The 24582-nt window shown below is 44.1% G+C and overlaps 2 protein-coding genes across 6 annotated transcripts in view; one reads left to right on the top strand and one right to left on the bottom strand.

The window, feature by feature from the left end:
- LOC137849430 (heat shock 70 kDa protein 12A-like) overlaps window positions 1-22895 on the top strand; it is a 29287-nt gene extending 6392 nt beyond the window's left edge. Inside the window, exons 1-6 of one of the 4 annotated variants that reach the window (XM_068669036.1) lie at window positions 4549-4565; window positions 14756-14840; window positions 15469-15665; window positions 18842-19066; window positions 19411-19582; window positions 20437-22895. In XM_068669036.1, coding sequence (XP_068525137.1) covers window positions 15585-15665; window positions 18842-19066; window positions 19411-19582; window positions 20437-21482 — 1524 coding nt within the window. In that variant the 5' untranslated portion in view covers window positions 4549-4565; window positions 14756-14840; window positions 15469-15584 and the 3' untranslated portion in view covers window positions 21483-22895. Of the gene's footprint in view, window positions 1-4326; window positions 4566-14755; window positions 14841-15121; window positions 15666-18841; window positions 19067-19410; window positions 19583-20436 lie in introns of those variants that run through there. The other 3 variants (XM_068669035.1, XM_068669034.1, XM_068669033.1) reach the window with 3 other exon arrangements.
- LOC137849436 (uncharacterized) lies at window positions 1505-16792 on the bottom strand. Of its 2 annotated transcripts, XM_068669046.1 has the most exons (8): window positions 16725-16792; window positions 14984-15126; window positions 6662-6748; window positions 5656-5739; window positions 4968-5145; window positions 4236-4340; window positions 3717-3797; window positions 1505-2661 (listed from the first exon to the last, which is right to left on the bottom strand). In XM_068669046.1, the coding sequence occupies exons 1-8, from the start codon at window positions 16770-16772 to the stop codon at window positions 2416-2418; spliced, it is 972 nt and encodes a 323-aa protein (XP_068525147.1). In that variant the 5' UTR covers window positions 16773-16792; the 3' UTR covers window positions 1505-2415. The 2 variants fall into 2 exon arrangements, with proteins under 2 accessions (XP_068525147.1, XP_068525148.1); XM_068669047.1 differs by lacking the exons at window positions 14984-15126; window positions 16725-16792 and adding an exon at window positions 11719-11804.
- Window positions 22896-24582: the final 1687 nt, after the last annotated feature.

The raw sequence follows: 24582 nt of genomic DNA, 5'->3' as shown, positions 1-24582 counted from the left end.
TTGGTAGAAAAACATTTCCCTTCAGGTAGCAGTAGCATTTCTCCATGCCTCTTAATGATAGTATAGAGCCAAAGTTGGCAGGGAAGACAATACTAGGTTATTTCACGGTTGCATGCTATTATGAAATGGAAAGAGATGGGACTCACCTCTTCAGGAAATATGCTGACATCCTTGGTTAGAAGCTATATGATATCTCAAAACAGCACAGCAGCAGACACAGCTGTTAACCCTTCTCTTCCCTTTCCCTTTCACTCTCAAATGTAATGTCAAGATTTGGAAGAGAGGTCAATTTGAATCACAGGCTGGATCTTGTCCTTTGCACCAGGAGATTTGTGTCTGGCAGCAGGAAAATTTCACGCACAGAGACACCTGAAGTACCTGGTCTGTAGTGAATAGTTAAAAATCCTGTATCTGGGCAGGAAGGAAGCAGCCTTGGCTACTGCACTCTAGGCCAAATGAAACCTTTTGCAGGGAGGGGGAAATTGTTGATCTTTTGAGACTGGCTGAGCACATGTAACAGAGAAAGGTATTTTAGCAGTACTCAGAGTCCAGGTCTGCTAGACTCTGCTAGATGCTGTACAAACAGGGCAAAAAGACTACTCCTGCTGTTAAGAGGGACTAGCGAGTGTGTGTGAAGCCTGCTAGAAAGAATGCAACAGTGCTTGTAGCCTTCTGGAGGCCTTTGAATCAGCCTTTGAAATATAAAGCTTTGTAATTTGAATGTGCCAGCCTAAAGACAAAAAAAAATGTTAAGGAAAGAAAAAAAAAATCAAAGGAAAGGGCCATGTACATGTATGATAAGCTGTAGAAGCAGTGAGCTTCAGAGATAAAGTTGATCCACAGAACAGCACCAGACTGACTCAGGGAGACACAGGGTCCTAAAAATTAGGCTAATAAAATTCATGAGCAGGCAACAAATGGAGCATAAGAACATGTACTATTACACATACAAAATCATATGGTGTTTGGCTCAGGGTCATGCTGAATGATCTACTTGTTAATACAATACAACTTCCTTGTCATTTACCTTCTAAAACCTGGACAAAATCAAGCGTTAATGTACTGTCTACCTTCATCTGCAACACCTCAAGAGGAATGTAAAGCTTACTATTGTGGTTCTTTATTTTTTTGCTAAATTTGTAGGAAATAGGATGTATATGTAATTTTAATTCAGCTGCTCTATTTCATAATAAATATTTCTAGTAAAGGTCTTTTACAATCAGTTTCTCAGAATACTGTGGTTTTCTGAAAGCCAGGTTTTCAGATCATTCCTGGATCCCAGCTCATGCTGTCAGGTTCTGTGACCTGCAACATGCTCACAGAATGCTGGAATCCTGAGAGAAGCACTGAACATTGCTTGCAGCAGAGAGCTGCAGAGAAATTTACCCTTCTTCCTGGGCCCCCTGAGAAAATGCCAGAGAGTTTCTGCAACTGAGAAAACTAACAAAAATTGCTGGACTAGAAAGCAGAACCAGAGGAAAGGTCTTGGAGGGCACACAACAGGTTTTCCATTATTTTTTATTTGTAGATATAAAGATTCTCACTGAAAATTTCATCACATACATTGATAAACATATATTTGCTTCTTTTCATCCCTTTACACTGTGAAATGCAACTTAAGGAAACCTGTTAGAGCTGTGGAGAGTATCTAGCTGAAGGGCCATGGAGCAGTAAATCATATAGACAGAGGAAAGCAGCTGAGTACTAGCAGGCAGGCAGCATTTGTGTGGACAGAAGTAACCTTTTGGTATGCAAGAATGGGCTTTTGTGTCTGTGTCTATATACCTATGAACACGTCTTGTGAGAGTCTGTAGCCTCTGAGAGCTCTGATTTATTTATTTTTTAGTTCCTTGCTCTCTTTCTCAGTTAAGTACATTTTTACTCTAGAGAGAGACCTTTTTCCCAGCAGGTCATCTTTATCCTCACTGCTTTTTCATTAGCAAAAAGCAAGAGCCTGCAGTTTGTGCACTGGGTGTAGATACAGGGGAAGGTAGCGATACCATTGCCAAAGTGCAGTTCAGAGCTGCTAAGAGTAGAAGCCCACAGTTGGTGAGGAGGCAGGTGCCTCCACAGCGTGGCTGAGATCCCCAGCGTTATCTGACAAGGTCATAAGCACCTATGAAGAACAGATAAGGTAGGCTACAAACACAGATTCTCTCCTCACACAAGTGCTGTTTAGACAGTGACAACTAAAATTACATAAAATGTATGCATGCCACCAAGACAAACACCTTCCATTTTCGGTAGTTGTTTGTGAATAGCAGTTTATCCTAAGCATCCCAAGCCGTGCACATTTAACTAGGTATGGAAAGCAGAGTGTTCATGTGAGAAAGAAAAGCAACATGTTGCACAGCAGCTGTTTCATCTTCTTATAGCCATTTAAGTGTGTATCTTGACTCAAAAGTCATGTCACTTTTAATCCCAGACTACACCTTTTGCAATAAGTTCTTTCCCAGATTTCAGTACGGGCCACAGAAGCTCTGCTTTCTTCCAGTGCACTGTGGACAAGTCTTTCTTGTCCACATGCTCTAACTCTTCAGGATGGATTTCCTGCCAGACAGCTTTAACTGGTGACTTCTGAAGAAGCATCAGACAATAAACTCTGCAGCACTTCAGTGCAAACTGTTTTTGAACGTCATCTTCCAAAGTAACATTAGCTTGCTGAAAATCAAATGAGAACAGTTGTGAAAGCCTTATAGTGTTACTTTGATTAGCATACATTGCCTCCCTCTGTGCTCATTCTGTGCAGATGCTCTGCATGAGCAAAGCATTGAAGAATTTCGTTTGTGAAAGCTGGTAGTATTAAAGTGGGACAGGCAGGGGTCCCAGGGGCACCTTAAAGAATCTTTTATTTACTAAGTCCTGGATGCTGGAACATTCCAGCAACCAGAAGCTGTCTGTATTTCCTCGTATTCAACAGTTCTGCAGAGACCTTGACAAGGCTGAGCTTTTGAAAAGGCCCAGCAAACTTCAAAAGGAGGAAGCTGCTCTCTGGAAGCTTCGTATGTACCTATCTCCTGGATAAAAAACACTAGACTATACTCCATTTGTATAGCAAGGGGTCTTGGAGCACAACAACAGCTTCTGCAAGCTTTCCCTTGCATCTCCAAGGGAACACTGCTTGTGTTCAGGGTGTGCTCTGATATAACATGCTACGAAAACAACAAGGCTGGTTGAAAGAGTGATATAAGAAGTTATGAGAAGCCTCAGCAGGGGCTTCTACCCACATGGCCTCTGCCCGTCAGCCCAGCGGTTGTTTCAAGCTTGGTGTTGGCTGGGTGCTTGCCTGAGCTATCATGTAGGGATGCCTGTGTCCAGTCTTGTACCATTTTTTCTGACCCACGGACTGAATTCTCAGCTCATCTTTGACTTGCCCCATCACTGTGGGCTTGCCTGGTGATTGCTACTCTGTGGCTGACCCTGATCACCATCATCAGCCCTGCTCTGCTCACCTGGTAGGACTGCACCCTCGTTAGGGAGGGCATTGCTCTGCCTCTCCTGCCATTCCTCACTGCTCCTGATGCAGTTTTGGGAAGGTTACATGTATCTCTGTGCATGCCAGCGGGTATATGTGGGAGTATACAGGCTAGAAGATCCTCTCTACAAATGGAAAATAATTCCAAGAAGAGAGACCTGTCCTGTTTTGTACAAAACTGCACAGACATAACCAGAAAACTGAATCTTTGCCCCTATTTCTGGGCTGTATCTTTACTTACCTTAGTAATTTTTTTGTAAAAGTCTGAGTGCTGTTGGAAATAGGCATTTCTTAAGAGTTCTGTTACAATTGGCATCAGCTCCTACAAACCAAAGACAGCACAAAAGCAAGCTTAGCATGTGATGCCAGCAGTGCAGCCCCTGAGTGTGCTGGGAAATAATCTGGGAAAATTGTGTTTCCCAGATCATGTCAATCAGCAATAGAGAAACTTCCAGTTTCAAGATTTGGAGGAAGGTCCTATAAAAGCAATATGCATCTGGGAAATGTCTTCTGCACTTGTTTATGTGCCTCAGCCAGCCACACAATTCAGACATGCAGCATATGTCTGTGGGACACAGAAGGGTTGCTGAAGATCAACTTTCCACTCCCCCATCCCTCTCAGCTCATGACTTATCCCCACTGTCATCACCAGTATACTTTAACAGTGTCCCTAGCAGAAACTAAGCTCTAAATGAATGGCAGGCACAGATAGCCCCGTTATCCCACCACCTGGTCCCAGTTACACAGAGAAAATAAATACTTGTTTGCAGTTGGCCATAGCGTAATTCAAAAATGAAACGTCAAGGACATTAAATATGTCATTTTTTCTCTTCTCTATGTCTTTCTCACAGGTGTCAAACAGCTTCTACAATAGAAAAACAACAGCTGATCAGAGCAGCAATCACAGTGAAATGGAAAGCATGGTGTGAGAAGAATGGTCTGAAAACACATCAGCATTAGAGTAAATTGCAGGGTCCCCAATTGACTGAAATATGTCTTTAATACTTGGGAAATAAACTGTTTCAATGAGCTGTCTGCATGTTGAAGCCCATTCATCAGCATCTGTGGGTCCCTGCCATTGCAATCGATGGTAATAATGGTTTCATCTCAGTTTTGTCCTTTAAGGTTTACCATTTTCCTTTAAATTATCTCAGAATCAGAACAAAGAGTCAGACATCAGAATGGGATGTTCTATCTAGTAGTTAAAGCATTACCCATAAGAAAAATAGACTGATTTCCCACTTGTGCTTAATATGGGTGATAAATGGGACTGGGATTTGAACATGCCTTTTGGAAAGGCAGGAGGAGGCAGGTCTTTGTCAGTTTGCTCTCTACATCACTACATAGGCCTTGCTGGACTGGTAAATAACAGACAGTAACATAGTTCCCAATCCCGTCTGATATAGAAGTACTAAATACTCAAAGCCTGCTGTACTGGCTATAGCACATCAATTTGATAAGATTCAGGTTGATAAAATGGACACGAACAAACCTTAATTATGCTTCTGCCATTTTTATATGTCATGTTGGTTGAGTATGTCTTGAATTTTTCCCAGTCATGTAGCCTAAGCATCTCATACAATTGCACTACAGCAGACAAGCGTGAAGGGTCATTCATGTTCTCTGATTGCTTGTGCATGCTCATCATTTTAGACAAGAGCTCGTTGTTTCTAGAGCAAGAAGGATATTCAAAAAGTTAACTAAGACAAGATTAAAAAATGAATAAGCATAACTATTTTAATTAAACTATTTCAGGAATACCATATTTTCTACAATGCACTTCTCAGCTATACCATACCAGGTGATAAGCAGCTTTTGTGTGGGAAAGAGTACTTTCATGTCTCAATTTTGCATGGTCACAGTGATCAATGAATGTGATTTGCATGTGATCAAAGAGCAGTATTTGGACTATGTCTTTGTACGCTGATTCTTTTTATTAACATGTTCACCCTGGGAACATCTCCTTCCCTTTGTAGAACAACCCAATCCATCTTCCTCGATGATTCAACTAATCAAATCCATCAGTTATAAAGAGATGCTGACAGGTCAGAAGTCTGGGGAGAAGGTGCCTGCACTGCCTGCTCAGAAAAAAAGAGTCTCTAAGGACTGGAGAAAGCAAGAAGTGTGTGGCTTCTCAGTGTAAAAACATGCTGCATCAGAAATCTGAATATATATGTTACCGTGTCTCTAGTCGTTTGATCTTCTCTTTCATCTTCTGATTTTCTTCCTCAAGCTCTTTTTGTGTGACCCTTCCAGAAAATGCTCTGAAACAGATTTATTTCAAGAGGTCTCTTCATCTGTGGTTATTGTATAACAGCAGACTTGCCTCTGTGGAATCACCAACATTTCAGCAAAAACACTGTGAGGTGGGAGGGCGTAGAGCACCCAGGAAGGATTCCACATAACCAGCTTAACAACCTCCCCCACCTAGGTTTTATACTCAAAGCAAGGGCAGAGCTATCTACAGCACAAGAAAGAGAGCTGGGGCTGTGAGGATCAGAGGTGAGACAAGAGAAAGACAATGGGCTTGAAAAAAAACAAAAGTATTCTCCACTGGTTAGTATCTACGCTCATCTCTTCTCTAGTTTTCTTCATTTTTAATATCAAAACAGCACCAAACATCCCAAACTCTTCAGAGAGTTTCTGTCTTCATGAATTCCTTTCTCCACAGATATCTGGGTAATTGCAGTCTCTCTCCAGTGGGTGAAATTCTCCCATCTCCAATGCCTATTCTTTAGGTGATACTGCTAGAGTTTAAAAAAGCCCTTTCTAAATGATAAACTAGATATTTGGTCTATCACATACTCACACCATAGAACTGTTTTGTTTTGTTTTTTCCTTATCATTCACCAGTTTTTTAGAGGTTATGTTTCCTTCTATATTTTAGATCTCAGAGCAAATACATTCAGTTCTAATTAAAAACACACCTCTTGTCCCATGGTTCTTTCTGCTCCTTTCAGAGTAAGGCATACCATCTTGTATTAATATTTTGATCTTGTGAATTATTCCATCAAATCTCTATGCTGTCAATTAAATTACCTTCATTAGTGCATGCAGAAATATCGTGTTCGGAGACTGTCTAAATTTGGAGGTGGTAAATGTAGTATGTTTATTGAAGGAAAATGACTGGCTCTAGGTGAAAGGAGGATACTGAGAAGCGCAAATTCAGAAACACCCAGCACTTACTCCAGAGAGCTCCCTTGTTGCTGGTTGTAAGGAGGGTCAAGTTTGCTGGTCTCCTGCATCTTGGAAAGATCAGATACAGCACTCTGCCTAGAAATGGAAGAAGCAATCTATGTTAAACAAACAGACCTGGGAATAAACAAAGAATAAGGACCTGAATGTGAGAGGTGTGATCTGGATCTATATTAGTTTCCTGACAGCCTTCCATAATTAAGCAAACTAACTCACTTAGTCACACAAGTGACTAAGCTTGATCATTATTTGAGTTTAGGTCCAGGGTCTGGGAATCACTGCCTTATATAGACCCAAGTCTCGAACTTGAGTCACTCCTGAAGAAAGCTCTATGGTTTCAGAAAGTCTGACTGTTTCTCCTGCTTGCCTGTCCTCATTATCAGGCTACCCATGACTGATCATCTGCAAATCCTTAATGACTCTACTGATACTCCAAACAAGATCAGAAACTTTAAAATACTACAACTTGTCCTCAGTGAAATCCCAATAGGAAAGCCTCTTCTCCACAAAGCTGTGTATAGTTTAGGAAGGGTTTGGAAATCCAGCTATACTATTTGAAGTTCATTCACTCCTGGCCTTAGGTACTGTGAATGATCTATGTTTGTATTTTTTTTTTCCTCAAAAAACTGTGATTCATTAGGCTATTATTTCTTTTTCTTTACTCATGATCAACAACTTCCCTCCTCCTTCTCCATAGCCCAGCTACCATGTCTTCCATTGATGCATGCTTAGCTCACGAGGGCAGTTTTCACAAAACAAACAAACAAACAAACAAACAAAAAACATGACTGACTGCACATCTACTCCAAATGTCTTCAGAGCTGCTTTTACTACACCTCTCCTTTCTTTGTTGGGCTGTATGCCTTTATCTTGGGCAATGCTCTTGCTAAAGGAGCCATTACCTATTCATAAAAGTATTTGCATAGAAATGAAAGTTTATGTCACAAGATGATTTAGAATCATAGAATATCCCAAGTTGGAAGGGATCCATATGGGTCATTGACACATATGCTCCTGACTCATTGACTCATTGACTCCTGGCACCCCACAGGTCTATCCAAAAAATTAGGACCGTGTGACTAAGTGCACAGTCCAAAAGCTTCTTAAACTCCGACAGGCTCGGTGCTGTGACTACATTCCTGGGGAGCCTGTTCCAGTGTGCGACCACCCTCTCAGTGAAGAACCTCTTCCTGATGTCCACCCTGAACCTCCCCTGTCACAGCTTGACACCATTCCCACCGGTCCTATAGCTGGTCACTAAAGAGAATAGATCGGCGGCTGCCCCTCTGCTCCCCCTTGTGAGGAAGTGGTAGACCGCAATGAGGTCTCCCCTCAGCCTCATCTTTTCCAGGCTGAACAGGCCCAGTGACCTCAGCCACCCTGCATACATCTTCTCCTCTAGGCCCTTCACCATCCTAGTAGCCCTCGTCTGGACACTCTCCAATAGTTTCATGTCCTTTTTGTACTGTGGTGCTCAGAACTGCACACAGTGCTCGAAGGGAGGCTGCACAGAGGCGCAGAGCAGGACAATCACCTCCCTTGACCGACTAGCGATGCCGTGCTTGATATACCCCAGGATACAGTTGGCCCTCCTGGCTGCCAGGGCACACTGCTGGCTCATATTCAACTTGCTGTCAATCACAACCCCCAGATCCCTCTCTGCAGGGCTGCTCTCCAGCATCTTGTCACCCAGTCTGCACATTTAGCCAGGGTTGCCCCATCCCAGGTGCAGGGCCTGGCACTTGCTCTTGTTAAACTTCATGTGGTTGGTGATTGCCGAGCTCTCCAATCTGTCCAGATCTCTCTGTAAGGCCTTTCCACCCTCAACAGACCCAATAACTCCTCCAAGTTTAGTATCATCAGCAAATTTGCTCAAAACACCTTCCAGCCCTACATCCAAATTGTTTATAAAAACACTGAAGAGGTCTGGCCCTAAAATGGAGCCTTGAGGGACCCCACTAGTGACCATCCACCAGCCAGATGTGTCCCTATTTACCACAACCCTTTGAGCCCTGCCTGTCAGCCAATTGCTCACCCATCGTGTGATGTTTTTGTTTAGCTGTATGCTGGACATTTTGTCCAGTGGGATCCTGTGGAAAACTGTGTCAAAAGCTTTACTGAAATCCAAAGAGATCACATCAGCTGGTTTCCCTTGATCAACTAGATGGGTGATCTCATCATAAAAGGAAATTGAATTTGTCAAACAGGACCTACCCCTTGTGAACTGTATTGTCCCCCAGGTGCACTTCAATAAATTCAAGGATAATCTTCTCCATAATTTTACCATACACTGACATGAGACTGACAGGCCTGTAGTTGCCAGAGTCCTCTTTCTTGCCCTTCTTGAAAATTGGTACAACATTTGCCAACTTCCAGTCAACTGGGACCTCTCCAGATTCCCAAGACCATTGGAAAATAATTGAGAGAGGTCCTGCGATGATGTCAGCCAGCTCTCTAAGACCCAGATGGATCCCATCTGGACCCATGGACTTGTATGGATCCAGGTAGGGCAGGAAATCCTGCACATGTTCAGGGTCAGTTGGGAGTGCAACATTCCCACTGTCACAATCCTCCATCTCAGGGCACCTGGGTTCCCGAAGCCCATCATCAGCATTGAAGACAGAGGCAAAGAAGGCATTAGATGTCTCTGCTTTGCCTATGTCCTTGTCTGTGAGGTGACCATCCCCACTGTGAGAAATTAAGTTGTGTTTTTGCAGGGTTGAAAAAAAAGAAAACTTGTACATATATGGTGTAGAGGAGTATTGAGTAGCTTGCGAACCTGTAGTACTCAGCCAATGAGGAAACAGGGGAGGTGATCAGGTGTTGAGCAATAGGGAATAAAAGGTTATGATTTGTTTACTATAATGCGCTCCTAATTGGCAGAACACCCACCACTGCAATTGTGAATAAAATAGCTTCACAGAAGATCCTGTCTGAAGAAAATTATTTGATATTTTTCTCACACCATCAAGTAGCAGACCTATGTTTTCTCTGGTCCCTCCTTTTTCTATTCACATATTAAAAAAAAGCCCTTTTTATTGTCTCCCACAGACCTGTGTGGCTACAACTCTAAGTGAGCTTTGGCTGCATGAATTTTCTCCCTATGAACATGAACAGCATCTCTGTAGTCCTTCCACATTGACTGACCCTGCTTCCAGCAGTCATACACTTTCCTTTTATGCCTAAGATCTAGAAGAAGATCCCTGGTCAGCTAAGCTGGCCTTCTGCCCCGCCTGCTTGACTTCCGATATTTTGGAATTGCCTGATTCTGTGCTTTTAGGAGGCAGTGCTTTAAGACTGACCAGCAATGATGGACGCCAATGCCTTCAAAAGCTGTTTCCAAGGAGACCTTGCTGACTAGTTCCCTGAGCAGCCTCAAGTCTGCTCTCCCTATATCCATGTCTGAAGTTTTGGTGGCAGTTTTCCTCCTGTCATCAAAAATTTTAAACTCAGCCACTTCATGGTCACTATAACCAAGACAGCCGCCAATTGCCACGTCTCCCACCAGACCCTCTCTGTTCTCCAGCAACAGATCTAGGTGGGCACTTTTCCTAGTTGGTTCCCTTAGCACCTGCACCAAGAAGTTATCACTGAGGTGCTTTAGGAACCTCCCGGACCTGCTCATTTCAGTCATGTGGTAATCCCAGTTGATGTCTGGCAAGTTGAAGTCCTCCATAAGGACAAGGGTAGCTGATCTGGAGGTATTTCTTAGTTTCTCAAAGAATAATTCATCAGTGTCGTCATCCCAGCTGGGTGGTCTGTAATAGACTTTATTTGTTTGTCCCTTAATCCTTACCCAGAGGCTCTCAATTTTGCCATCACCAACTGCAAGCGCCATACAGTCCAGACCCTCCTTCATGTACATTGGCACCCCACCACCTCGTCTGCCCTGCCTGTGCCTCCTGAGGAGCCTGTAACCATTATTGCAACACACCAGTCACAGGACTCATCCCACCAGGTTTCGCTGATGCTGATGATATTGTACTTCTGGGACTGAGCCAAGACTTCTAGCTTATTCCATTTATTCCTCATACTGAGTGCGTTTGTGCAAAAGCACTTCAAATGCACCTCATTTTTCACAGCACCTCGTGGAACAGACCAAAGGACCTCAGTAGCATGCAGTCGCTCTGATTATAGCATTAAAGCACTATCAGAAGGACAGAGGCAAGCATGACCTATGCCCCTGATCCTTTAACCAGTCACCCCAAAGCCCTAAAGTCCCTTTTGATTGCTCTTGGATTTCTCCTTGCTACTTCGCCATTACCGGCCTGAAAAAACAGTAGTGGATAGTAGTCAGAGGGCCGTACCAGGTGAGTGACTTTCCTGGCAATGTCTCTTACCTGAGCCCCAGGGAGGCAGCAGACTTCCCTGTGGGTTGGGTCTGGACAGCATATCAGGCCCTCTGTCCCTTTCAGAAGGGAATTCCCCATGACAACAACCCTACTTTCTTTCTTGACAGAAGATGTAGTGATGAGAGGGGTAGATTGCCTTGCCTTAGGCACCCCTTCCAACCGGGATGGGCTTTCATCTACATCACTGCTTTGACTGTCAAGTTCTAGAGCCTCATACCTGTTACATAAGGCTAGTCAGGAAGGTGAGATGCAGGGAGAGGACTCACCTACCACCTGAGCAGAAACCTTCCCCCCTTGTCTTAGGACCCCCTCCTACTGCCTGGTGGGATGGGGGAACCTTTGTCTATTGTGTAGTGGCTGCCTGGTGGGATAGGGAAGCCTTTGTTTCTTGTGTGGTGGCTGGCTCATGAGTCTGCCTCAGGGTAGGTAGAGTATGCTTCCACCAGTCAATTTCCCTCTCTGACTCCTCTCTGACTTGATTTCCTGTAATGTACCCTGTACCTTGAGCTGCATTCCAAGACAAATCTGTCTTGGATCTCAAGCCTATCTATGAAAATGGAACCAAATAGGAGAATGAAAGTTTGGACCACCCTGCAGAAGAGTTCTGATAGCCAAGGTTGAGTATGTTTTCGTGACAGTTGCAGAAACACATGATTTCTCCCTCATATGTATTCTTAAAATAAAGAATCATGGTACCTGTTGCAGTTCTCCAGAAATTGTAGTCGAACCTCAATATTGGCACACCAAACTCTCATCTCACTGTCCATCAGTCCATTGGGGAAGAAAGAAATTATAAGACACATTACAGTCAGTAAGAAAGAAAATGTTCATTAAAGACCTATGAAATGCATAAACTAAAATTCCTCCCTCCAGTTCCTTATCAGCTTCTAGCTGATTTAAAAAAACAAAAACAAAAACAAACAAAAATAAAATAAAATAAAATAAAATAAAATAAAATAAAATAAAATAAAATAAAATAAAAAAACTATGGACCAAAACTTCTAAAGACTGTGTTTTGCCAGGTAGGTGGTTTGTGATTTTCTGAGTATAAGGACAGGGCGGAGCTAGCACTGCAAATAAAATACTGTCAAAGTGTAAAAGCTGTATGCTATATGATGCAGATTAAACAGCTTCCGTAAGCTGGCTCTGGGTTCCCAATAGAGCCCCCACAAATGTTGGTGCTAAGCCAGAGACACCCTTGTTTGGCTTGTTTGTAACCTCCTGTTCAACCTGTACTAGTATACACTAGATGCAACTGATCATCAGGGTCCTCATTGGTTTTAGGGCAGAGAAGGGACTGCTCTCCGTAGGGCATTAGTGCCAGCCACCAGCAGGTGAAGAACCTGCAAATGACTCGGTCCTCCCTCCTTTGGAAGCAAGGCTCAGCAAGGACTTGGAAGCATGGAGAGCCCATACCAGTCCCAGGGAAAGCACTATTCTCTCAACATTTTCAGTGTATCCCAAGGTTAGGGAAATCATCTGGAGACAGCATCCCTAAAACAGAGGTGAACTTTCAGAAGGTTGCAGACAGGACATTGATATTTCTTCTCTGGGGACTCTCACCACTCATCGGATCCCAGTGTTAGCCCTGTGCTATCTCACACAGCACACTCCTGCCAGACTGAGGACAGAAGGAAAAGGTGTGACAAAAGACACCTGCAGGTTAGGGAGGAACAGAGTTTGCAGAACTGGTAGAGAAATCGAGTGAGAAGACTGGAAAGGTGAGAGAGCTAGGGAGAGCAGGCATGCCAGACAGTTGTGGCAGGAGGGAGAAGGAACAGGGTCCCAAACAGCTCTCCCACCCAGCTGCCAGCAGCCACTTGCAGCACCTTTTTCAGGCTTAGTACAGTTATTCCTGTTGAGGCATGCTCAAAGGATTTGCTTGCAGGTCCCTGGCAACAAGGAGGCCTTGTCTGCTTGGACAGACCCAGGCTTTTCCTTGTGGGACCTTTGCTGGGTCCCACAAAGCAGAGAGCCCCCTTAGAGCTACGAGGATGGGCTGTGCCTTCCCTGGCTCCAGCACCAAAGGCTGTGGAGGAAGTGTGTTTGTTTCTGTGTGCGCATTGCAACACAAACACCCAGTATATGGTTCCCGGACACCCCTGCACAAACCTGGCCAATAATATTCCCAAGTAGCTGTCAGCAATGCTAGAGCTTGCCTTGGCTTGCGGGTCTCTAGCTTCTGCTACTGAAGGCACGGTGGGAAGTTGAGGGAATTGAACAACACTCTTTTTAAAGAAACCTGGCACACATATGGGCACCATGAAAACTTGTGCCCAAAACTGTACTGTCACAGGAAGCCTTTTCTTGCTTGCTTGTTTGCTTTCCTTCCTTTTAGGGTTAAGCATGTCTGTGTCCCAGCCCATGCATGTCAAAGCTGGGCCGTGCAGGGGATGGCACTAGGCCAGAAACTAGTTGTGTTGTATTTTTCTCGGTGGTACTTCCAGCCTCAACAAACTATGGTCTTAGGGTAGGTAACAGTCCACATGGATCTGCTTTTATCTCTGGAAAGAGCCTTCGAGTTTCCCTTCCAGCCAAAGAGGTGACTATTGTCCTAACACCCCCTGCCATAGAAGCTGGGAACATGAAGGACAATGGTAGAACTGCAGGGGTCCATAACTCTGGACCACCAGAACGAGGATATTTTCTGGTTGCCTGACTTACCTAAGTTCTTTTGGCAGCTTCTCCAGCCATTCCATCATATTGGGATGTGTGGGCTCTGTCCTAGAAGTCATGTTTCCACGATTTAATATTCCTCTGAGGAAAAAAAAAAAAAAAAAAGGAATTCTTAAAATGAAGGGAAAAAAAGATCACATACTCTAAAGAAGTATCTTATAAAAGACAGCCAGCCTCATGAACAGATACTCCATGGCTACATCCATGCCACGGTACAGGCTCCAGGGCGCATGATGGCACAGCACACTCCTGGATGCAGTTTTGGCAGAAGTGAGCTAGCCCTGTCCCACATGATGCCTAGCACAGTTCAGGGGACTGTACAGGCCAGGGTTTCCTAAACATAGATGGAAGATTTGAGCTGGATTAGGGCTGGATGAAGTGGGCAGGATAAAGGGAACCCTCCCAGAAAAGAATCAAAACCCGGAACTATGGAGAGTGGGGAACAAATGCAGGTGGCTGGTGTGCTGAAATCAAGTTTGTACGGTATGTGTTGTTTTTGTTTTTAATAGTGAAGAACAAAGCAATATGTTCTCAAGGTGATTTTAATTTCTAACCTGCTCTGTGCCCTTTTTCCCAGTGCAAATCCCAAACATCAACTACTATCACAAAGGCAATCCCAGGTTCAGGTGCTCCTGCAGCTTGGATACAGGTAGAGCAGACAGCAAGCTCCTTCCCAAAGCAAGACAGCATCAGAGGAAGCCTACGCATTGCTTTATGCTGATCCACATCTACATGACCTCTGCAAGGGGCTGTCCTGCCCCTCTCTCCCAGGACTTCCCCATTCCTCTCCTGCTGAAATGGATTTTGGATTTGTTTTGGATTTGTTTAGTTAAACGGCTTGGTTTTCAGCTATATCACTTGATTTCCAGCCTTTAACTGAGGACACTTTTTTTTTTATTTTTTAATTTGAACTCACCATTTCAGTATAAAATCTGCATTTAAGTCAGCCTTCCCCCTCAAAATAAAGGAGTACAGAGAGGGTTCCCCTAAAGTCTAGGATCTGTTACACTGTTTATATTGTTCATTCCAATTTCTTCTCATTTCACACACATTTAAGGTGTGCCTTATCCTTTGGAGCAGAATTTGATCATGGGAGACTGACTGACCGTGTGACTCCTCAGGGAAGCTCCACAGGACAGGAGGTAGGAAACAAATCTGTTTGAAATATTTCACTCAGGAAGTGTTTGAAGTTCCCTTCCTGCAAGCCCCCAGACCTACTAGGTCTAAGTTTGAACTTTAAGTTTAAAGTGTAAGTTTAGCTGGAGACAACCTCTGTGCAACATACCTGTCAACTTCTGAAGTCACCTCTCTAGAATATGTGTCCATATAGTCTCCGCACATCCCTAGTTGGTTGTAGGAAAAAAAGCCAGGTCCATCCATGAGGTTACAGGAGGAGAAAATGTTCAAGTGAGTGGCAGCACTGTGTTCCTAGGAGCGCAGACAGCAAATGCAAGTGCCAGGGAGTTTCTTGCTTACATACTGTGAGTTTCAACCCTCCCTTTTACAAGAAAGGGTACTGTTTCCTGTAATTGATGTCAGAATCAACTTCCCTCCGGTCAGTAGCCAGTAAAGACAGGGTGGGGGTGGCTTCATGCTGTAGCCAGAACGGTTTCAATTTCATCCCAGTCTGTTATATTTATTCCTCTGTAACCCTAGAGCTGTGTGTATTTGTGCTGCTGTCAGACATGGCCAGCGATTCAGTCTTTGTCGTTGCTATAGATTTTGGCACGTCCTACAGTGGGTACTGTTTTTCCCTTGCTTCGGGTACAGACCAAATCCGCCAGGTGTTCTGGGGAACAGAGCATGGTCTCAAGACCCCCAAGACGCCCACATGCATCTTGTTCGACCGGAAGAAGGAGTTCAGTAAATTTGGCTATGATGCTGTGATGAAGTACAAGAGCCTGCCCTCCAGCGAAGCTGACAAGTGGTACTTCTTCCAGAACTTCAAGATGAGACTGTACAACACGGTATGTAGAGTGATTACTGCTAATGCAAGTCAGAACTATTTGTTTATTTAAGGGATGTGGGTTAAAGGAATTGGTGAAGGGGACAGAGTAATCTGGCTGGCCAAGATGAATGAACAGAAGTCAAAGGGCATTTTGATTAACAAGAAATTATTTACGTTCTTAATTAGCTAACAGCTTCACGAGACTGCAGACCCCATTGAAGCCAAATACTTGTTCATAACAAAAAACTGCCCTGCTCTAGAACTTAGCAGAGAAACTAACCTCTTTCTGGGACTTTCTACCTCAGTCTTGTACATAGAACAAAGGAAGTTTCTTGTAATTCAAGATGGGTTGACCCAGGGTCAGCCTGTCTTTCCCTCCCCTGAAGGAATGTGCTCAAGCCATTTTTATGGGTGTCTGTCTGTCTTTCAAGCAAGTAGTAGTTACTGTTTTTCTCCGACGGCTCTGTGCTAGTTCAGAATTGTTCATGGCTTTTTCTGGTAAGGTTTCTTCAACCAAACATCATGCTACCTCAGGGCTTCCTTGTCTGTGCTCTGTGGTCCTACAGCACCTCCCACACGTCTTCCACCTTTTTCTGCTTTTTGCCTATTGAGATTAACTTTTCCTAAGTGTCACCATCTGCTTTTATTAGTTCACTTTGGCTCTGTGCTTTTCATTTTACTTTGTATGCCCTCAAAATTGGTGTTTCTCCACTGTGAGTGTTTGCACAAAGTCTTACAACTTGATGTGTGCTTGCTACTAATCCAGAGAACAGAGTCAGCCCCAGATGAAGTCCCTTGTCTGCTCTTTAGCATCCTCCAGTGCTAAGCAATGAGTGCTGATCCAGGTGTGGGGGAGGTGGGAGGCTGCCGTAAGGACTCCCCTCCCCAGGAAAGGTGTGAACGATGTGGTCTGACATAGTGTCACCCATGGAGTGATAGGCTCTCACTCACTTTTGCGGCAGGAGGTTCTGGAGAGAGATTTTACTTCAAGCTCATTTCTCTGTACCCACGGAGCAAATGGTTAAGGGAAATATTAGAAAGAGACAAGAGAGGGAAACAATAGTTCCCAGACACCTACCTTGTTATTTCTGAATCTCCACAAAAAGTGCCCATGGAGAAAATGCATCACCTTCTGTTGACTGAGCCAGGAACTTTTCTGATTATTATAGCTGGGCAGACCCTGGACCTACCTACTTACCTCCATTGGCTGTAAAGGGTCCCACACTACGTTGGGTTAGAAACTGGCTGGATAGCTGGGCCCAAAGAGTCTTGGTAAATGGAGTCAAATCCAGCTGGAGGCCAGTCACTAGTGGCGTTCCCCAGGGATCAGTGCTGGGGCCGGTCCTCTTTAATATCTTCACCGATGATCTGGACGAGGGCATTGAGTGCACCCTCAGTCAGTTTGCAGATAACACCATGTTAGGTGCGTGTGTCGATCTGCTTGAGGGTAGGAAGGCTCTGCAGGAGGATCTGGATAGGCTGCACCGATGGGCTGAGGTCAACTGCATGAAGTTCAACAAGGCCAAGTGCCGGGTCCTGCACCTGGGGCGCAATAACCCCAAGCAGAGCTACAGGCTGGGAGATGAGTGGTTGGAGAGCTGCCAGGCAGAGAAGGACCTGGGAGTGATGGTGGACAGTCGGCTGAATATGAGCCAGCAGTGTGCTCAGGTGGCCAAGAAGGCCAACGGCATCCTGGCTTGCATAAGAAGCAGTGTGACCAGCAGGGCTAGGGAGGTGATCGTCCCCCTGTACTCGGCTCTGGTGAGGCCGCACCTCGAGTACTGTGTTCAGTTTTGGGCCCCTCGCTACAAGAAGGACATCAAGGTGCTTGAGCGGGTCCAGAGAAGGGCGACGAAGCTGGTGAGGGGCCTGGAGAACAAGTCCTACGAGGAGCGGCTGAAGGAGCTGGGCTTGTTCAGCCTGGAGAAGAGGAGGCTCAGGGGCGACCTTATCGCTCTCTACAGGTACCTCGAAGGAGGCTGTAGTGAGGTGGGGGTTGGTCTGTTCTCCCACGTGCCTGGTGACAGGACGAGGGGGAATGGGCTAAAGTTGCACCAGGGGAGTTTTAGGTTAGATGTTAGGAAAAACTTCTTTACTGAAAGGGTTGTTAGGCACTGGAACAGGCTGCCCAGGGAGGTGGTGGAGTCACCATCCCTGGAAGTCTTTAAAAGACGTTTAGATGTAGAGCTTAGGGATATGGTTTAGTGGGGACTGTTAGTGTTAGGTCAGAGGTTGGACTCGATGATCTTGAGGTCTCTTCCAACCTAGAAATTCTGTGATTCTGTGATTCTGTAAATTCTGTGATTCTGATTTAGGGCCATCTTTCATAGAATCATAGACTCATTTAGGTTGGAAAAGACCATTAAGATCATCTAGTCCACCCTTTAACCAACCACTGCCAAGTCCACCATTAAACCATGTCACTAAGCTCTACATCTACACATTTTTTGAAGACTTCTAGGGATGGTGACACAGCTAGGCAGCCTGTTTCAGCCATCTTTGATGGCTGCTGAAGCAGAACAAAGAGAAACATGTGGTAAAGGCTGGCTCACAAGACTTTGGATACAGGCAACAATTTCCACATTTCTAGATAGAGCAGGGAAGCAGGAACTGATGGAGGAAGTTTGGGGCTCCTGGAAGAGACCGAAAAAGTGTCAGAGCAGCCACCTGTCTCAGGTTTCACATATACCCAGGCAGACACATAAGCCCATAAACCAAGAGGACACATTACAGATAAATCGTATCAGAACAGAGGGATATTTGTCTGTATATTTTTCCAGTATATATTTTGTTAACTACATACACTGGAGCATAGGAGCAACCTGAAGTCTCTGTACATATGCCTGCGAAATATAGGATGACATCACATAGAAAGTACAATTCTCCCCACTAGTGTTCAGGAGGATCTATAGGGTCTTTATGAAAGTTGGAACATGAGGAACGGTCGACTTATCAACCACATGGGTATTTTGCCTATTGAAAGATTATAGGCAAGCAGTTTGGTAGCTGACCTGCATCAATTAGACTTCAGTTAGCTACATAATGAAGCCATTTGGGGGAATTTACTGAGATCTGGAGATAGGACCTCATTCTATAGCACGTTCTGTGTAGTGCTCAGTGTAAAGAGGACAGAACTGTTACTGGGACTTCTACATTTAACCCCAAGACATTTTTACTGTTTCCTCTCAATTGTAGAAAGTCACTTCTGGCATGGAGATGGAAGCAAGCAATGGAAAGACACTTCCTGCCCTGATGGTCTTTGCTGAAAGCCTACGCTACATGAAGGAACATGCCCTGAACACTGTCCAAGAGGCCTCTTTCCACACCGTCTGTGACCCCCAGGAGATCACCTGGGTCATTACTGTCCCAGCCATATGGAGTGCAGCTGCCAGGCAGTTCATGCGGCTGGCAGCAAAAGAGGTAAAGCCAGTGGTTATCCCACTTCCTCAGGTTATCTTCTCAGATTTCTTTACCCACCAAGGAAGAGGAAATGTTCTTTTTTTAAAAAAAACAACCTGCATTTCAAATTTCTACCCATCAGGGAGATGAATCTCCCCTAATATGTGTGTAGGGGGATGTCCTGAGCTAGAAGTAACCACTGCTCTGCCCCTTCTCCTGCCGCTGTCTAGAAATGAGCCCACAGAGATCAGTGGTGCAAGAAGCATTACTCCAGGGTGGATGAGAACAGCCTCACTAGCAGATGGTGTTCATGCAGCAGTGATCTTGCCACCTTTCCTGAACTGACACTTCTCTTGTGATTTTAGGCAGGACTCATCTCTGACATGATTTCTGAGAAGCTGATTATTGCCCTGGAGCCAGAGGCTGCATCACTCTGGTGCAAACAGCTTCCACAAGAAGGGTTTATCGTAGAGGCCAGTGACAAGAAAAAGTTTGAAGACTCCCCTGGGATCCAGTATATTGTTGTTGACTGTGGAGGTAAAGTTTTCCCTGTTCAACAGGTACAATCTTTGCTGGGCACGGAGAGCGGCTTTTTTGCTGCGTCTAACACAGAGGTCCCCAAAGGACTGCAGAGCAGTCCCAGAGCTTGAACTCCACTTCTGTGATTGTCATGGTATTTTTATTTTAATTTTTCTCTTCATGAGATCCCATGGGCAGGCAGCAAAATGGGAAGAAAGGACAGGTCTTCTAATGGCTTGATCCATGGCAAATGGAAGTCAATGAGTGTCTGATGTCTTCCAGCACTTCGGGCCAGCCAGTCGCTGCACAAGCTCCTGCCATCATGCCACTCCATCCTGCTCCCTGTTCCAGCAGTGGCCACTGACACACACCCAATTACTGTTGTGTAGCTTCCTCTGTAGAAGCAAGTGCAGTGCCCAGTGAACTGGCCAAAGTGATTAACTAGTAGGCCCTGTAGAATAAATAATTAAGAATAGTTGATAAAACACCACTTAGTAATTTCTGTTGTTTCCTGTGGAAGTAATTTAGAGTGACATGAATTTACTGCCAAGAGCACTCTGGTGATTGTGAACAAAGACTGCCAAAGTATCAAGAGCACCACAGGTTTCTCACAGTCTCACCATCACTGTTCATTTTAACTCAGAACTTGTGTAACAAAAGGCAAGAGTCAACTTAAATTTAGTGCTTAAATTTAGGAAATCTAAAAGCATACAGGCAATAGAGAAGGAGAGTAGATGTGAAAAAGAAAGCACTGGAAAAACACACTTGGGACCCAGGAGTTCAGAAAGGAAGACTATATTCAGTGAAAAGTAAGGATCTTGTGTAATTCGGAGAGAATATCTAACTTGATTTGTCTGTGTGTATGTGTGTAGGCGGCACAATAGACATCACAGTACATGAGATCCAGGAAAACCATTATCTGAAGGAGTTACACAAGGCATCTGGAGGTGGATGGGGAGGCAACAGAGTGGATGAAAACTTCAGTGCATTCCTCAGAGAAATATTTGATGATGGTGTATGGGATGAATATGTAAAGAGACACCCTACTGAATTACAAAATATGATGTACAACTTCGGTCTACAAAAATGCTCTGCCAACAGGGAGGCAGTCTACATACATTGCTACTACAACTTGACAAGAGTGGCAGAAAGCAGGAAGGAGATCTCTCAGTTCTTCACAAAAGTCACAGGAGCTGTATGGTGTGATGGGGCGATCATGGTTACATATGAGAAAATGAAGAGCTTTTTTGAGTACAGTATCAAAAATATTGTTGGTACTTTGAGGGAAATCCTTGGCAAGCCTGAGATGGCCAAGGTCCAGTACATTTTACTTGTGGGAGGTTTTTCAACTAGCATCATCTTGAGGGATGCAATCCGTCAGGCTTTTAGCACGAAGTATCATGTCCTTTGTCCCATGGAGGCCCAAGCTGCCGTTGCAAAAGGGGCTGTTTTATTTGGAGTCAATCCAAAAATCATTGCTTCAAGAATCAGTGCTCGGACATATGGTGTAGAAATATACACAAGATTTGATGTTGCTATCCACGACTTTTGTAAACGATATGTCTCAAAAGCTGATGGGTTTGTTTATTGCAAAGATATCTTCCAGAAATTGGTGGGAATTGAGGAGTCAGTGAATATAAATGAAGTTGCCGAATATATTTTTCAGCCAATAGAAGCAGATCAGACATGTGCACGCTTTTCTTTCTACTCCACGGAAAAGCAGTGTCCTCAGTATGTAGATGAGGAAGGGGTGGAACTGCTTGGCACATGCACAGTACCAATGCCAGACACGAGGCTGGGGAAGAATCGCAAACTGAGGCTGGATATTAAATTTGGGCTTACTGAATTTAAAGCCACAGCTACAGACATTACTTCCAAACAAAGTCGAACAATTGTGATAGATTTTTTAGCAGTGTAAATGCTTTGTTCTTAGAGCAGCAGGGACAACAAATTCAAGGGACAGCCTAAGCAGTAGGTACCAACTACTACAATGTAAAATGGCAAATGGACCATAAAGTTTATTATCCAGTCTTACCCTTAATTCAAAATCAGGTCCCTTTATCTGGAGTCCAGGTTTAATACTGCCAGGGGAGACATTTAAATGGATTTAAGTTTTCTTCAGAACATCACATAGAAATACATTATGTATAATCAAAGGGCTCTTGTCTGAGCCCTTCTGTCCAGCTGAAGATACTCCCTATGTCACTGACTTGGGCTTAATGTTTTCTGTTTCCATAAAAGCTCATCTCTTTCCCTCCTGTCTAGAGCACCTGTGAACAGGCTCAGCAAAACGTGGCCTTTGTGAACCCAAATTTGCCCAGGAAAAGCATGTAACAATGAAGTGTGCTGGGTCTGTCTGGGATGCAGTTAACTTTCTTCATGACTCTAATGTTTGCATTTGTAACTTCACCAAAATTCTAGAATGTGATTTTAGTTACTCAGCTTCTGTCGCCTCTTACCAACTTATTACATCCAATTATACTTTACTTCATGATTTGCTGCCTACTCCTATTGGAATGAACCTTACCCTGCTGAAGAAATTCCTGTTATATGAAGACTTGAAGCAGTTGATGAAACAAGTTTGAGAAAGTGGACAAAAGACTCTGATTACTGTCCGTCATAATATAGAAGAAATACATCGAGTGATGGAAAGAGTAAAGAAAGATGAACAGCACCATTGGTGGGACACATTGTTTGTATGGTCGCCAACTGCCACAGGAGTCTTCAACAACATGCTTCACCCTGTTATTGTTTGGTTAATACTCGCTGCATTACGCTTTATACTAACAATTTGTTTGCATGTTAAACTCTGGACTATGATGAAATGTTTCGTATCCTTACACGAAATACATACACTCGATAATCCTCATCCAAAAAATGTATGTGATATACCCAATACATTCCAAATGTCATGAAGTTTAAGTGACTATAGTCATGAGGTGGGCTACACTTCCTTGAGCAGGAAGTCCTGCCTACACATGGTCAGGTCCACTACCCAATCAGGCCTTAAAACTGTTATCGTGTATGTGCGTGCTAAGGATATAGCTTCTCTGCCTAACGCTGAACTGTTCCAGTGCTAATACTCAGTTAGTCAGATACACTGAATTAAAAATCAGCATTGGAGTCTTTGTTAGCTGCAATGACTATGTTAGAACCACTGCTATCCATCTACTTAATCCTTGTCAGTCATTACAACAGGATTCAGAGGATTAATCTGCAAATATGTTATGCCGCATGCTGTATAAAAGATGAACTATTTTGAATATGATGCATGTGTTTTCATGTTTACAATCTTAAATGCACATTAAAAATACTCACAGCAGAAATCTGAGTAGATTTCTATAGAGTCAGATCATATTTTTCTGTAAAATACGTAAGGGCTATTCTGGGTCGCTAAGGTCCACATGGTTTGCACATTCCCTGTGCCATTATTTTTGTCCTTCTTGCTCCCAGTCTGGCAGTGCATGGTCCCCAGACCAAACCTGCTTCAAGTCTATCTGTGCCACTGAAGAGATAAAAGGAGAATTTGAAACAGAGCACTCTGTATATTTCTTATCCTTTTGAATTTATGCTTTTGCAAGTGCAGAGTACAACGTGGCTCCACTCAAGCTCACAGTGCTCAATGTAGGAGAGAACTGCCAGACACACTAATGAAAGCAACGTGGAGGAGATTGTAAGGTACTTCCCCATGCAGGACTATATTTTTTCATAGCTATCTTTTGCTTCTTTTTTTTTTTTTAAATTTTATTTATTTATTTATTTTAAATTTTAGAGTTGTGTTTACCATGACCGTGACATATCAAAGTATGCTTTGGTACAGTTTTCTCTTCGGCTACTTGCCACCTTATGCCACTACACTGCCAGTGTCTTACTGAGCATTGACATTCCCAGTATTTGGAGAAAGAATTCTCTTTGCTTGTCTTTCTAAATTCCCCAGATATGTATTGTATTTATTGAGCTGGGGATTAACTGCTGTTCCATAATAACTAAGGCGGCTTATTGCCCTTAAACATGAAACTTAACATAGCAGATGACCAATCCAAGGAGGATCAAACGCAGACAGTTTTGCAGCACTTGGGGCCTGGCCACCAATGAGCTCTGCAGAGTCCCTGCTGCCGGAGTCTAAAGGAGCGGACGGCCAGAAGATGACACATACATCTGCCCCCAGCCCCATATACCCCAAGGGGCCACAGAGCCTGCCAGCCGGCTGCTGTCTAAGCCAGATATTTCTCAGAAACTGAAAGGGAAGCAAGCCCGCTGTGCAGAACCACCACCATCACACTGTGCTGCACCAGGAGGCAGGCCTGCTGCTCTGCTGGCGGGAGGAAGCTGGGCCACAAGCATCCACCCCACACTCCGCTCTCCTCCAAAGGCTCCGTGCTGTCCCCATTGGAACCCTCCCTTTCGGCTCTGTGGAGTAATTGCCTAAGGCGACTAGGAAAATTAAACTAATACTCACATTTGAAAGAGAATGTACAGCACTGAAGAAGCTTTCGGGGTGGAGTGTAGCTGCATTACCTAAGTGTTCCCTAGGTCTCTAACCTTAGGTGTTATCGCATTAGGGGAACCTGGTGTGCTAATTCTGAGAGGAACTGTGCAGAGGGTGGAGCGGAGTGGAGACACCACGGCCAGGCTCTGTGATAAGATGGGAACTGAAAGGTACATTGGAACCAATAAGCTGCTTATTTGCTATCCTGGGCCAACAGCCTGCCATGTTATTGACAAAATATTTCCTTTTGGTTAACTTTGCTCATTATAATATCATTACAATACCAAAACACACCTCCAACCCAAAAGCTACCCACCTCCAAGTTGCGACCACCTCACACCGAGCACGTGCTCTGAATTTCTTGGAGCCTGTGCCTTTAAACAAAAGCGAGAAAATTTAGCAGCAGTCATGACAAAGGTATGGATGACCAGAGTCACTCAATCTCCACCTAAAAGATAAAAGATAGAAAATAATATAAATTGGCCTAAGAGAGAAGGGATGTTAGGGAAGACACCATCGTGACTTCTGG

The sequence above is a fragment of the Anas acuta genome, chromosome 1, assembly GCF_963932015.1.
Source record: "Anas acuta chromosome 1, bAnaAcu1.1, whole genome shotgun sequence".
NCBI classification, from domain to species: domain Eukaryota; kingdom Metazoa; phylum Chordata; class Aves; order Anseriformes; family Anatidae; genus Anas; species Anas acuta.
Note: the sequence above shows the minus strand (reverse complement) of the source record. Positions and strands in the feature narration are given on the sequence as shown.

Bases quoted from the DNA above. Each gene is read 5' to 3' on its own strand.
- LOC137849436 (XM_068669046.1), bottom strand. From the start codon at position 16,772: ATGCATTTTCTCCATGGGCACTTTTTGTGGAGATTCAGAAATAACAAG. The intron at 15,127-16,724 runs GTAGGTGTCTGG...CTGCGCTCCTAG, and splicing joins GGAGATTCAGAAATAACAAG to GAACACAGTGCTGCCACTCA. The intron at 5,740-6,661 runs GTAAGTGCTGGG...AATCTGTTTCAG, and splicing joins CAACAAGGGAGCTCTCTGGA to AGCATTTTCTGGAAGGGTCA.